This window comes from Talpa europaea (genome assembly GCF_964194135.1).
Source record: "Talpa europaea genome assembly, chromosome: 3".
Classification (NCBI taxonomy): Eukaryota; Metazoa; Chordata; class Mammalia; order Eulipotyphla; family Talpidae; genus Talpa; species Talpa europaea.
In genome coordinates, this window is record NC_140069.1 from 141,329,445 (window position 1) to 141,345,337 (window position 15,893).

At 40.6% G+C, this 15,893-nt stretch overlaps 1 protein-coding gene across 5 annotated transcripts in view; it reads left to right on the forward strand.

Moving 5' to 3' along the window:
• Nucleotides 1-15,893, forward strand: part of LOC311167991 (putative RNA-binding protein Luc7-like 2) — a gene marked incomplete at both ends in the record, with an annotated part of 56,501 nt that overhangs the window by 27,499 nt on the left and 13,109 nt on the right. For all 5 annotated transcript variants that reach the window (XM_084229205.1, XM_084229207.1, XM_084229206.1 and 2 more), the window contains 2 exons: nt 6,876-6,974; nt 10,226-10,336. In XM_084229205.1, coding sequence (XP_084085331.1) covers nt 6,876-6,974; nt 10,226-10,336 — 210 coding nt within the window. The remainder of the gene's footprint in view (nt 1-6,875; nt 6,975-10,225; nt 10,337-15,893) is intronic.

A 15,893-nucleotide genomic window follows, 5' to 3' on the forward strand; every position in this document is an offset into this window, starting at 1 on the left:
ATTGGAACTGTATGGAAGGATTCAAGTACTGGGTCAGCTCTGCCTGTTGACATGGTTTTGTTTCACTTTTCCCCACCTGCTATGTGTTCCTTTTAGTACTTTACCAATACTGCTATCTATTTTTCAAATGCTTGCTGCCTTTCTGCTATGTCTGAATTATATCTTGTCACATTGTATGTCTTTCATCTTGTCTTTTGCTTGAAATTCTTCAAATACTGTAAGAAAACAAAAAGACAAATGGGAAGACTGAGGATTTGATTTAATTTGATTTGATTTTTTATATATATATATGTATTTTTTTTTTTTAAGATGTATTTTATTTATACAAGAGCCGGGGCACAGGCCAGATGCGCGGGAGGGTGAGCAGATTCACCAGAGACAGAACGGGAACAGAACAGGCAGACTGACGAAACACAATGCTGAGGGGAGCAGTGGGCGAGAGGTCTCACCATGTGGGTTGCTCCAAGGCCAGCGGGGATCGAACCGGCACCACAGAAGCCATGGACAGCTTCACAGTGCTGCGTTCAACTACCTGCACCACCAGGGAGGCACTGATTTTATTATTCTTTGTAAGTATTTATGCATACAGTAACTGGGGTACAGGCCAGAGGTGGGGGGTGTGTGTGAGAGGATTCACCAGAGACAGAGTGGGGAACAGAGCAGGCAGACCGACTGAAATACACTGCCGAGGGGAGCAGCGGGTGAGACAGAGAGGTCTGCTATGCCATGTGGGTAGCTCTCTGGCTAGCCAGGGATTGAACTTGTGCTGCAGTGGGTACAGATAGCTTCATAGTGCTGTGCTTAACCCCTTGCGCCACCAGGGAGGCCCAAATCAATTTTATTTATTTTTTTAAAGATTTATTTATTTTTATACAAGAACGGGTACAGACCAGATGCGCCGGAGGGTGAGAGGATTTACCAGAGATAGAGCAGGAAACAGAACAGGCAAACTGACGAAATACACTGCTGAGGGGAGCAGCAGGTGAGACAGGAGCGGTCTGCTTCGCCATGTGGGATTCTCTCCGGCTGGCCGGGATCGAACCCGCGCTGCAGAGGCTACAGACAGCTTCATAGTGCAGCACTCCACTGCCTGTGCCACCGTTGAGACCCCCAAATCAATTTTATTTGATAATTATGGGTTGTAATAAAACCTGGTTTTCTATGCAGGAAGGGAAAACAAGAGAAATCATTTTCTTCATGAAGTTAAGAGTATTTCAGGAATTTCAAAAGAAAAATTTTAAAACTTAACCACATAAACTTTAAACAGTAAAATACAGTATAGAATGTCCCTGACATTATAAGAGAAGTTATCGGGATCACGTATAATTATTTGATCAAGAATTCATGGAGAAAATGGATTCAGGATGAAGACTACAAAATGCAGAAATGAATTCATCCCAAGAGCGTTTATTTATATTTGTTATCTAGGAATTTATATGTTTGTTACTTAAAATACAAAGAAAAAATTTGTAGAGAGTTTAATTATATACTAAATTGTTAATATTACATCACAAATAATTATTTTAAGTTAAATTACCCAAAAGTTTGTTTTGTTTAGTTCAGAAGAAAAGCAGCAGTAACCAGTATCTGTGCCCCTAGAGTTCAAAGCACTGTTGGTAGTACCATCACTGACCAGTTCAGGCTTCATTGCGCTTTTGCAATTCGGGCCATAGTTGGTCATGATGTAGTTCTATTGTGGTTTCCTCTGTGGAGACTTTTGATTAGATGGCTCCGTCGTGGAGAGCATTAACAAAGACACACTTTCCCTTCACTCATTTTGATAGTGGTTAGTGATGGTTGACTTTAGTTTTGTTTTTTAAAAAAATACTTCTTGTGCATATGGAACAACACCAGAGGTTGTGCTTAGTTGTGATAGTGTTGTGAACCGTGGAAAACAGATAACTAGTATCTAAAATTGTGAAAATCTGTCTTCTATACCTACTAGAAGGCTCGGCCCCTGAAAAAAAAGCACTGAGGCTATTTCAGGCGAAAGAATTCTGTGTTTAAATTTTTTTAATGGAGAACCATCGTTTTACATCCTTATTCAATTTTTTAAGTGTAGGATTTCTCCCCTCAGGTGTGTCATTGTAGCTCTCCCACCACCAAAACACTTCTTTTGACTTAGACCCCAAAAATCTACTGTAGTGAACCGGATTAGACTCTAAAACTGCAGGGGCTGTTGACCCCAAATAGTGAAAAACCAAACTAGTCTACCTCCTGCAGGGGAGGAATAAGTGGGAAAAAAAATAGCTCAAAACACTGAAAAGTATTCTAAATCCAAGAAGATAACGCAAGGATGGTTAAGGCCTTCCCCTCAAGAAACTCAGACCTGGCCTCCCTGGTGGCTCAGGGGGTAAGGATGCAACCTGTGAAGCTGTCCGCAGCCAGGGAGCTTCCCACATGGCGCAGCAAACCTCTTCTGACTCGCCAGCTGCTCCCCTTGGCAATGTATTTCAGTCAATCTGCCGGTTCTGTTCCCCACTCTGTCTCTGGTGAATCCTCTCACCCTTCATACCTCTGGCCTGTACCCCAGATCTTGTATGCATAAATAAATCTTTAAAAAAAAAAAAAAACAACTCAGACCAGTTTTGTTCTAGTGTGCATCTTGATTGTCCTTGCTTGTTAAACCCAGGAGCCTCTGTGCTAAGTGTTAATATACTGTATTATAATTTAAAAAAAAGTGAATATGGTCTTTGTCTTAAAAAATATTATTGTACACGACCATGGCTTACAAACTGCAAAAAGTAAAGCCACAGATAAGAGAGAACTGCTGTATTAAGCCTCTTTATACCAGGCACAGTTACATAATTCATTAAACAGAAAATCCTTTTCCTTTTGGAGTCCACATTCTCCTGAGTTAATAACTCTTTTTCCTCCTTAATGGCCCCCAAGACATGTAATTTCTGCCCAATTCTGCTACTCAGACTCTGCTCCCACTACTGTGGTATAATTGTGTTCTTTCTGGTGTCCTCCTTTTTGGTTTTGTTCTTGACTCACATAGGTGCTTTTCTTTCTTTGGTCATTGTGCGATGTAAACTTAAAGGTTGGACTGGGCGGTGCAATAGTATTTAGCCATAAGGAAAGATGAACTGTTGTCCTATCAGCAAAGTGGAAGGAGTTAGAGGAAATTATGTGTAGTAAAAGCAAGTCAGAATGACAGGCAAATAATGTTTTAGGTGGCAGACAGTTTCACAAAGCAAAAAACTTAGAAGAACTAGCGAACACTAATAAAGTGGAGTTCCTGAGATTAAGAGGGATTTGAGGGCTTCCCCTGGTGGCACTATGGTTAAGTGCTGGGCTGTGAGGCTGCCCGCCAGCCTCTGCAGCGCTGGTTTCGTTTCCCCGGCCGCCAGCGAGGATCCCACAGGGAAAAAAAAAGGATTTGAGGCGGCCTCCCTGGTGGCGCAAGGGGTTAAGATGCAACCTATTGAAGCAATTCACAGCCACTGCAAGCGTGAGTTTAATCCCTGGCCAGGAAGCTGACCCACATGGTGCAGTAGACCTCTTGCCTGCTTCTCTCCTCAGCAGTGTATTTCATTAGATCTGCCTGTTCTGCTCCCCACTCGGTCTCTGGTGAATCCTCTCTCACACAAACCCCACCTCCTTCCCCCCCACATCTCTGGCCTATTCCCCAGCTCTTGCATGCATAAATAAATAAATAATTTTTTTTTTTTAAAGGAGTGAGGAGGGGGAAAGGGCCAAACAGGGTATAAGGCTCTGTGATGGGATTAAAAAGATTGTGAGGGGGCCTGATGGTTTGAATTCTTTTTTTTTTTTTTTAAGATTTATTTATTTATTTATACAAGCACTGGGTACAGTCAGAAGCGCAGGAGGGTGAGAGAATTCGCCAGAGCAGAGAGCAGAACAGGCAGACTGATAAAGTACACTGCTGAGGGGAGCAGCGGGCGGCAGGAGAGGTCTGCTAGCCATGTGGGACCCTCACCCGGTGGCGGGGGATTGAACCCACTCTGCAGAGGCTGCGGGCAGCTTTGCAACCCAGCACTCAACCGCTGCGCCACCAGGGAGGCCCTGAATTAAGATTTATTTATTTATGCATATAATAACTGGGGTACAGGCCAGAGATGCGGGGGGTGAGAGGATCCACCAGAGACAGAGTGGGGAGCAGAACAGGCAGATTGACTGAAATACATTGTTGAGGGGAGCAGCAGTCGAGGCAGGAGAGGTCTGCTGCGCCATGTGGGTCACCTCCCTGGCCAGCTGGGGAATCGAACTCATGCTGCAGTGGCTGCGCAGAGCTTCATGGGTTGCATCTTAACCCCTTGCGCCACCAGGGAGGGCTCTGGTTTGAATTCTTTCTTCCATATCCTAGAAAAGCCATTGTCTAAACTGTAACGGGTTTTTCTGATATCTGGAATCTCAGTAACTACTGGGGAAGCTTATTCCATCTTTGCAAAGCTCAGTGCATTAGAAAATATTTTCTTGGGCCTCCCTGGTGGCGCAAGGGGTTAGGATGCAACCTGTGAAGCTGTCCACAGCCACTGCAGCACGAGTTTGATCCCCGGCCAGAGAGCTACCCACATGGCGCAGCAGACCTCTCCTGACTCGCCCACTGCTGCCCTCAGCAGTGTATTTCAGTCAGTCTGCCTGTTCTATTGCCCCACTCTGTCTCTGCTGAATCCTCTCACCCCCACACCTCTGGCCTGTACCCCAGGTCTTGTATGCATAAATAATAAATAAATCCTAAAAAAAAAATAAATATTTTCTTATAATTGAGAGGGTTAAAATCTGACTCTGTGGCGTTCTTCTGAGATAATGAAAAGTTACCCATTTGATAGGTAACCAGATTCATACCTTGATTCTCCTTTTCTATAGCAAATTGCATCTGTTCTTTGGCTTTCTTGTATAACTTTGAGGTACTTTATTTTTACTCCTTTCAAAATGTGTTAGTTGGCATACAGAATACATTCTTTTGGAGGTGAGAAATTGCTTTTAAAACCAGTCTGGTAAGAAATTTCTCACTTTGCTCATACTGTATATTCTACAAGTTAGTTTCATATCATACACATTTATCTCAGACATACCATACTGTAACCCTTAACTCTTGACTGGTAGGTTTTCTGAGTTGTCTAATTTTTTTGCTCACACCTGATAGTTGTAAATTTGTCATCTTAAATATAACAATAGGACTTCATGTGTATTTCTTTTAAATTTTACATGGTTTGTCTGTTTTTTGAATGTTTATCTGGTGAATCCACTTTCCTTTGTATCTTGTCCTGTTGTGCAAAATTGGTCATCATCATCTTTGAGAAATACATGTGCAAATTGTTGACAAAAATGTTAAAGGTAAAACCTCAAGACCTATGGTGTAGAGACTGTAGTCCTGTCTCCTGCTATTAGAAATGTCCCTGTGAAAAGATTGTCCGGAGAGAAAATTAAGGAGGAAATGGTAGACTTGAACCATACTTTACACCAGTGGACCTAACAAACATCTATAAAGCATTCCATTCAACATCAGAATACACATTCTTCGAAGGTGCACATGGAACATTCTCAAGATACATCAAATGTAAAGAAAAAAAAAAGAAATGTCCCTGTGATTAATAATGGCATCTATGTTTTAAAAGATTTACTTTCTAAATCTTGTGTAAAACCTGGAACACTTTTTTTTTTTTTTTTAATTTCACCTTTTCCTAAAACTAGTTTGCTTGCTCTCACGCCTTGACTTCATTTGAAATGTGTCCTCTTGAGAAAGGTTTTCTGTAACCCTTTCATCCCAAGTTCTCCCACAGTTATGAGAGCATTACTGTTTTAGCAGGTCACTAGCTTTGTTCATAGACCATAGGTTTATTATTTGTTTCTTTTCTACTAGAATGTCAGCTCCATGAAGTCAAAGACTGTATCTGTATCCCTAGCACCTTGTGCTTGACACAAGTGGGTACTGGATTATTAATTGAAGGGTTGACTTTACCGCATTAATTGCACTTTCATTGCTATAATTTTACTTTATGTGTAGTTTGTGCAGCAAAAACAAAAGTAATATATACATTACATTCTCAAATTATTGTACTTCCTTTCACCAACCCTCCTGAGACAGACTTTCTAGTGATAGGATATCATAACTCCAGTTGAAAGGAAAATCTCTGCTTAACTGTGATCACCCATAAGTCACTTTTGTAATTGTCCTTGTATCTAACCCATTCTTTGCCTTCAGTTTAGTTTTTTTTTTTTTCTTTGCCTTCAGTTTTAACCAAAAGGATTTCTTGAGCTTGTCAGTTGCCTTAGATTTATATATCTTAATAAAGTTTTTGGGATTGTTTACATAAGAGAAAAGCCTATGGTTTTGGTGTAAATGATGTCTAAATGGAATTGTAAATATAAGGACATCCTGGGATCAGTAGGGATATTTTATTTCCTCTATATGTTTATCTAATAGGTGGGATTAGATACTTATTTTTGTGACATACTACGTCTTAATAATAATTAAACTCTGAGATTATTTGAAGACTCCAATCTTTATTTGAAAATCAGAATGTTCTTCAAAGAATACTATGAATCAGCAATTTGTTTTACACCTTCTTTTAGTTAGATTTTATATTAACTGATATTTTCTGTGTTAGAGGGCCAAGTGAAATGATTTGCTATAGAATCTTGAAACTTACCGCAGATTTGACACTTTTCTTTTAACTATAGAAGTGTGTACTGTTTAAGTAAACACAATTGATGTTTTTTGTTTTTTTCTGGCACCAAGTTTTATACTTGCCTATCAAAATTTACATTTGAAAGTTCATAAATAAAGAAGCATCTCTGTGACTTTATTCTGAAGAGAATTATGGTTGTTAAAAACACATTTTTGAAAAATGTGATTTCTGATTCCGTAATAATATGATTTCTGTTTTTTTTTTTTTGCTCCCTAGAGAATGGATCTTGGAGAATGTCTGAAAGTCCATGACCTGGCTTTAAGAGCAGATTATGAAATTGCATCCAAAGAACAAGATTTTTTCTTCGAACTTGATGTATGTGATTTTTGCTTCAGTGGGTTAGATTATCTTTTGCAATGAAACATTTTGCATATGGATTAATATCTCAGTAGGAAAATGCTTTTAGCCTTTATGATTATATGAAGAGTAGTACTAAATTGAGATGTAAATTTTTTTAAATTAAAATGAGAAACTGGGTATTTAAAAAATGTCTAAAAAGTCATGCAATTCCTATATTCTTTCGAAAATTAAACATTCTTTGAGATGAAGTACCAATAATTAAGGAAATACCAATTTAAGCAAAGGTAAACTAACTTCAGATGTATATAATGTTCTGTAATAATTTGTAATTTTATATTCATACTTGTTTTTGTGTCTAAATACATATGTAGTGAAAGGGAGCATATTTTATATTTTATATGGACAGTATTTTATATTTTATATGTAAGAACAGTAAGACGATATGGAAGATGTCATGTATAGGGCTCAGAATCTGTATTTATATTGTATTTTCATACAAATGAGAATTATTTGCATGAAAACAGGGAAAATTTTTTTTTTCGTAGTTACAGAAATGATTCTAATTGGCATTACGTAAACCATACTGATGAGCATAAGTCTTATACTTTTTATCAGTGAGGTACTAGGTATTTTGTTTTGGGAGACAGAGCAGTAAATAAAACCACACTGTCTACTTCTGAACGTCCAAGAATTTTCTACTAAATGAAATCTATGTAATGTATCTTAATATGGGGCTGAACAATTTTTTTTTTTTCATTTATGTGTTTTATACATCATTCTTCAATTTTTGCAATCTGCTTTCTCCTCTCAGGTGTAGTCCCTGTAAAATTCCCATCACCAGCTCACCTGTGCACCATCACCCTAGTCCCTTGTGCTCTCCCTGTTTTGATCCCTCTCCCTCCCTGCAGAATTTCTCTGATTTATAGTTTCCTGTTAATTTTTTTTTTAATTTATAATTATCATTTTCCCCCGATCCCTTATTTGGTTCCTCTATATTCCTCCTATAAGTGAAACCATCCAATATTTTTCTTTTTCCTTTGGCTTCTTTCACCATGGGGCTGAAACAGTTTAATTAGGGGCTTTAAGGAAACACCTCAAAATAATTGGACTGTGATTCAATTTATACTGAACATAAAGTACAGAAGGACCACTCTGTATCTAGATGTAGGAATATGGATGTCTACTTTTTTTTTTAACCTATGGTATGATGCTTATATATCAAGTAGCCATGGAATAAATTTCTAGAAGTAGGAAACTGAGTCAAAGAAAAATTTTGCCAACATCTTCCCCTTGAGAATTATCAGTTTACACTCCCACTACTAATAAGAGATTATCTATTTCTCTTCTGGCTATATAGTGTGTGGCAACTTTGAATGGTGAAATATGTGAGTTTGAACATAACTAATTTAAGTCTGTTTATATTTCCTTTGCAGCAAGCTGTTAATGTACAACTATTTTGTGGACGATTCGCTAGAAATGTTGTCAGCATTTTTCTGACTGATTTGTACTTACTTATGAAAATTAGTCTCTTCTCTCAGATGATTTTTTTTTCTTTTTTTAATATTTTCAGATAGATTTTTATCTTGTTTTTCTTCTGGTGGTTGTGGACCTTGCAGACTACATTTTTAGTTGTATAATTTATTAGCCTTTTGAAATTTATTAGGATAATTCAAAAGACTTCCTTTATTCTGACATGAGTTAACTCCTGTGGGTTTATTCTGGTATTTTTATAACTTAATTTTCTGCACTTAAAATTTTGATCCAACTTAAAATTAGCCTTGTGTAAGGAATTTAGGTATACAGATATGCACCCCTCACCCCCATAGCTACTTAGTTGACTCAACATTACATATTGAGTAATCCATTATTTCTGTCTGCTTTAATCTTCCCATAGACTTTTTTTTTTTTTTTTAAAGATTTATTTATTTATTTATACAAGCACTTGGTACAGTCAGAAGCGCGGGAGGGTGAGAGAATTCACCAGAGCCAGAGCAGGGAGCAGAGCAGGCAGAAGGACCGAAGTACACTGCTGAGGGGAGCAGCGGGCGGCAGGAGAGGTCTGCGCGCCATGTGGGACCCTCCTCCGGTGGCCGGGGAGCAGCCGGGGATCGAACCGGCACTGCAGAGCCTGCGGGCAGCTTCGCAACCCAGCGCTCAACCGCTGCGCCACCGGGGAGGCCCCCCATAGACTTTTTAATAGAGTTCTGTTGTGACCTAAAAGATATGTCTTAAAGTAGTGAAATACATATTTCCCTGTCATTAGAGTAAGAGCTTTTATATGAACCTTACTGCTTTTCACTTTCAAGAAATTTTTGGGGTAGACAACCATTTTTAGAATTTGATGTATGCTGAGCAGTTATATTTGTTATATAAATTAGATGTGTTTCTGTATGATAAGATAGGAAAGTCTGAATTGTTTAACTTGGAAGTAAATCCTAGTTTACTTTCAAATAATTAATTATAGACATTACTATATATGTCTGACAAATGTCTTTATATAAATACTGTACTGGCTATTTTAGTATAATTATAAAATTTATATTTCCATATAAATTTTAGAAGTCAATTTATATAAATATAAATAATTTATATGATGAGGGCAGTTTTTTATTGTGGAAAACATGAAAGACAAAAACAAATTTGAAGTTTAATCAGTCAGAAATTATAGTTAACATTTTGTGTGCTCTTCTTTTTCTATGCTTATTTTTAAAATTTTTATAAAATAACATTTTATAATGTGCCTTTTATTTATAAATGAGTCTGAGTATTTTCTTATATCCTTCTATGAAAACCTATTCTCAGTGCCTGAAGATCAACATTTTAGGAGTTAGCTCGATATTTAGGGTATTTACAACTTTTCTTGGTTATTAATAGCAGGGTGAGGTGCATCTTTGAATATTAGTCCTTCCATATATCTATGATTACTTTCTTAAAACAATTTCTGGAAGTAAAATTAAGTCAAAATATTGTATGAATTTTGGTATCATTTACCATTTGCCTTTTTTTATTAATACTGCACTGGTTTGTACTTCTTCAGCATAATATATATTTGCAAGGCACAGTTTCTTGATGCAAATGCCTTTCCTGGTAATTATTTATGTTTATTCTAAGTAATTTTGTTGAATAATGAACAGAATTTTCAATTCATAGTTGAACCTCCTCATTCTCATTACCTTTTAACTTCCATGGTAGCATTTTAAAAAGCAAACTTTTATATAAATAAAATTGTTTTTCTGGCTAGTAACTCTTTAAATTAAACTTTGTAGGCTATGGATCACCTGCAGTCATTCATTGCTGATTGTGATCGAAGAACAGAAGTGGCTAAGAAAAGATTAGCAGAAACTCAAGAAGAGATTAGTGCTGAAGTGGCCGCGAAGGTAAAAATTCATTAGTGCAAAGTAATGTCTCAATTTTCTACTTTTTAAAAAGTTCATTAAAAATATTTTTCTCCATTGTTCTGACCTCTCTTTTTTTGGAAGGGGGGGATGTAATTATATTTATTGGAGATTGTAAAGATGTATACAGGGAATTCTACATTTTCTTCCTCTAGCTATTACGTTTTTTTAAAAAAAGATTTATTTATTTGTGCATACGAGAACTGAGGTACAGGACAGAGGTGTGGGGGAGGGATGGGTGAGAGGATTCATCAGAGACAGAGTGGGGAGCAGAACAGGCAGACTGACGAAATACACTGCTGAGGGGAGCAGTGGGCAAACCAGGAGAGGTCTGCTGATGCCATCTGGGTCAGCTTCCTGGCCGGGGATCAAACTCATGCTTGCAGTGGCTGTGGATAGGTTTATAGTGCTATCTGTAGCACTATGTCTTAACCCCTTGGGCCACCAGGAAGGCCCGAGCTGCCTCTTATAGTAGTATTTACGACTTAGATTATCCCTGTTTATGCATATACTCCTTTGTGTGTATTTGTGTTACTGTAATTTATCACGTGTAACTTGGATAAATACCATCACAATTTAGTTACTTAATTGTAGCATCACCACAAGGTCCCGATATTCCTTTATATACCCACACCCATCCCCTCTCATTCCTAGCCTCTGGGCAGCCACTAATTTCCGTCTCTATTGTTAGGTTATTTTATGAAATATTGCATAAATGTAATAAATGCAGTGTTTATCCTTTTGAGATTGGCTCCCCCACTTCCCCCCACCAGCACCCTTTTGAAGATTCATTCAAGTGGCATGTTCCAGAAGGTCATTCTTGTTTTTTTGTTTTTGTTTCTGTTTTTCTCTGAGGAGTAGTCCACGGTATGGAAAATCATTCACATGTTTTTATTTTGTTTTTGGTTTTGGGGTTTTTTTTTGTTTTTTTTTTTTTAAGATTTATTTATCCATACGAGCACTGAGTACAGTCAGAAGCGCGAGAGGGTGAGAGAATTCACCAGAGCCAGAGCAGGGAACAAAACAGGCAGATGACGAAACACACTGCTGAGGGGAGCAGCGGGTGGGGCAGGAGAGGTCTGCATGCCATGTGGGACCCTTGCCAGCGGCCAGGGATCTAACCGGCACTGCAGAGGCTGGGGACAGCTTCGCAGCCCAGCGTTCAACCACTGCGTCACCAGGGGAGGCCCACATATGGTTTTTTTTTTTAAATATTTATTTATGCATACAAGAATTGATGTATAGGCCAGAGGTTCAGGGGGGTGAGAGGGTTCAACAGAGAGAGACTGGGGAACAGAGTAGGCGATCTGCTGAAATACATTGCTGAGGGGAACAGCGGGCGAAACAGGAGAGATCTGCTGTACCACGTGTGGGTTAGCTCCCTGTGAGAGACTGAACTCAGGCTGTGCGGAAACTTTGGTGATAGCACCAAAGCAACCAGGGAGGCCCATGTTTCATTATTTTATTTTAATTTTTTTAAGATTTATTTACTTATTTATGTATTTTTTTTTTAAAGATTGATTTATACAAGCACTGGGTACAGTCAGAAGTGTGGGAGGGTGAGAGAATTCACCAGAGCCAGAGTGGGGAGCAGAGCAGGCAGAAGGACCGAAGTACACTGCTGAGGGGAGCAGCGGGCGGCTGGAGAGGTCTGCGCGCCATGTGAGACCCTCCCCGGCGGCCTGGGATTGAACTGGTGCTGCAGAGGCTGCGGGCAACTTCACAGCCCAGCGCTCAACCGTTGCGCCACCAGGGGAGGCCCGATTTCTTTGTTTCTTTATTTATGCTAGCACTGTGGTACAGTCAGAAGCTCGGGAGGGTGAAAGAATTCACCAGAGCCAGAGCGGAGAACAGAACAAGCAGACTGACGATGTACACTGCTAAGGGGAGCAGCGGGTGGCAGGAGAGGTCTGTGTGCCATGTGGGGCCCTCGCCAGCGGCCAGGGATTGAACCGGTGCTACAGAGGCTGCAGGCAGCTTCGCAACCCAACGCTCAAGTGCTGTGCCACCGGGGAGGCCCTGTTTCATTATTTTAAAGGCAAATTCCAGATATCTTTTTTCATTTTGAAAGCATAAGCATATGGGCCTCCTTGGTGGCACAAGGGGTTAAGTCTCAGCACTATGAAGCTATCTGCAGCCACTGCAGCACAAGTTTGAACCCTGTCCTGGGAGCTAACCCACATGGCACAGCAGACCTCTCTTCTCTCGTCCATTGCTCCCCTCAGCAGTGTATTTCAGGTCAGTCTGCCTATTCTGCTCTCCACTCTGTCTCTGATGAATCCTCTCCCTCCACCGCCCCCAACCCTAGCCTACATCCTAGTTCTTTTTTTTTTTAAGATTTTATTTATTTATACAGCACTGGGTACAGTCAGAAGCGCGGGAGGGTGAGAGAATCCACCAGAGCCAGAGCAGGGAGCAGAACAGGCAGACTGACGAAGTACACTGCTGAAGGGAGCAGTGGGCGGCAGGAGAGGTCTGCGTGCCATGTGGGACTCCCGCCCGGCGGCTGGGGATCGAACCGGCACTGCAGAGGCTGCGGGCTGCTTCGCAGCCCAATGCTCAACCGCTATGCCACTGGGGAGGCCCCATCCTAGTTCTTGCATACATAAAAAAATAAATATTGGGAAAAGACATAACCATGAAACCTCACCTATAAAAAGTAAATATCTGAAATCCAGAATGTGTTCAGTCTTCCCTATATAGCTGATTTATTTGAGTTGGAATCCAAATAAGGTCCAGGGCCTCCCTGGTGGCGCAAGTTGTTAAGATGCAGCCCTATGAAGCTATCCGCAGCCACTGCAGCACAAGTTTGATCCCCGGCAAGGGAGGTGACCTACATGGCACAGCAGACCTGCTGTCTCGCTGTCTGTCTTGCCCACTGCTCCCCTCAGTTCCCCACTCTGTCTCTGGTGAATCCTCTCACCCCTGCATCTCTGGCCTGCACCCCAGCTCTTATATGAATAAATAAATCTTTAAAAATAAATAAATAATAAAAAAGAATTCAAAGCAAAACAAAACGAATAAGGTCCAGAAATTGCGTTTTGTTGACTTAATGACTTACTTTAGAACATTTTGTACCATTCGATGTAGTCTGGTATATTTTGTGATAATACAAAATAGTAAGTGTTACCCAGGTAAGGGTTTGGATGACAGCATTAAATGTAGTGTTCAACACATCTGTACAAAGGAAAATGGACTTCCTTGTTTGAGGACAGAGTGTCAGCCAGCTTTTTCTGAAACATTCTCTGCTGATAGGGATTATAAAGAACATCCTAAAACATGAAGGACCTAATAGCTCATGAAATCCATGAGTGCTGTGGAAGATCCCTAACACTGTTGGTTTATACCTATTCATCTCTTCAAAAATGCTGTTTCACAAACTGCCTCAAAACTCATTGACTTATAAAGAGTATTTAGAATCATGAGTCTACTAGAGCTTATGATTTAGGCTAAACTTGACTAGGCAGTTATTCCTGTTTCAGCGGGGCTCACTCACCAGGAACTCCTGAGCTATGCCTAGTAGGTGAGCCTCCTCATGTTCTCATTTGTGATGGCAGAGGTGCAGAGCACCGAGCCCAATCAGAAAGTGTTTTCAGGCTTTTCCTTATGTCACATTTGCTGCCACCCTATAAGTGTAAGTCAGTTAAATGCTAGTTCAGGGCATGGGTATGATAGTATGCAGTTACAGGTATCAGGGAGTGGATGTAGGGAAGGGTGAAGAGTTTGAGGGATTTTTATTTTAAGATTTATTTATTTATGGATACAAGAACTGGGGTAGCCCTCCCTGGTGGTGCAAGGGGTTAAGACACAACCTATGAAGCTATCAGCAGCCACTGCAGCACAAGTTCGATCCCCAGCCAGGGAGTAGACCCACATGGCGCATCAGACCTCTCCTGGCTTGCCCCCTGCTCCTCTCAGCAGTGTACTTCAATCTGCCTTTTCTGTTCCCCACTCCATCTCTGGTAAATCCTCTCACCCTCACACCTCTGGCCTGTACCTCAGTTCTTGTATGCATGAATAAATAAATCTTTTTAAAAAAAAAAGAACTGGGGTACAGGCCAGAGATGCGGGGGGTGTGGGGGTGAGAGGATCCACCAGAGACAGAGTGGGGAACAGAACAGGCAGATTAACTGAAATACACTGCTGAGGGAAGCAGTGGGGGTAGACAGGAGAGGTCTGCTGTGCCAAGTGGGTTGCTCCCTGGCCAGCTGGGGATCGACCTCATGCTGGAAAGGCTGCAGTCAGCTTCAGAGTGCTGTGTTTAACTCTGTCCGCCACCAGGGAGGCCTCAAGTTTGAGGTTTTAGTCCTTCCATGACACACATTTAAAGAAAAATAATCAGTATTGAAGAGGTAGAGTAATGAAATAGAGTTGAATTTCTTTGAGGGATGAATATCTTGGATTGAAGGAAATTTGAGAAGTAACGATGATTTGGCACACTAGTTTGGACTGGATGTTCATATCAAATTATGAACATCTTCTCCGCTAATGTAAATTGCCACACATAATGAGTACCTTGTGGCCAGAATAAAGAATATGTATATGAATCTTATGCCTGTTTTAAGTAGGAATCAACTAGGTTCCCAGGATAATTTTAGTGATGAGGCCTGTCTTCCAAGGCAAGAATTAATTCCAATGGAAAGATGCACACTGGGGGTGCCATGCTAGTAGATTGAGAATCAACAGCATGCTGTGCCTTGTATGTACAAGGTACATTTTTTCTTTTCTCAGTTTTCTGAGATAGATTTTGTCTCTACTTCTTTGATGAGGAAGAGGATTTGGGTTAAGTAATTTGGCCGAAATTGCACATTGGCTTGACAGTGAGCCAGGCCTCTTAGACTCTGAAGTTGTATCTTTATTTTAAAATGTATATACCAATTCATGTATTCCTTTTACTCATATTTGAGCCAATGCTGTTTGTAGCACAGTGAAAATAGATGGAAAATACAGATGGCTGTATTTAAAGTGGTTTGATACAGATCAAAATAATTGTCAGATAAGATGCAGAGGTTGGGCCTCCCTGGTGGCGCAAAGGGTTAAGCACGGCACTATGAAGCAATCCATAGCCTCTGCAGCGTGAGTTTGATCCCCAGCCGGCCAGGGAGAAACCCACGTGGCGAGGCAGACCTCTCTGGTCTTGCCCGCTGCTCCCCTCGGCAGTGTATTTCAGTCAGTCTGCCTGTTCTGTTGCCCACTCTGTCTCTGGTGGATCCTCTCACCCCCTGCATCTCTGGCCTGTGCCCCAGCTCTTGTATGCATAAATAAATAAATCTTTAAAACAAAAAAAAGATGCAGTGGTAGACAGAGAAGTATGCTCATCTCTACTTGCATGGAGAGATACAGCAGAGGTGTGGAGGTGAGATGTGAAGCATTGTCACAGAATAGATTCCGGAGCTGTATCTTGTTCAGTGGATAGACATTCACTAGGCAGGCAAGGGAGGTAAGAAATGAATCCCAGGGGTCTCCCTGGTGGCGCAGCAGTTGAGCACTGGGTTGCGAAGCTGCCCGCAGCCTCTGCAGCACCGGTTCAATCGCCAGC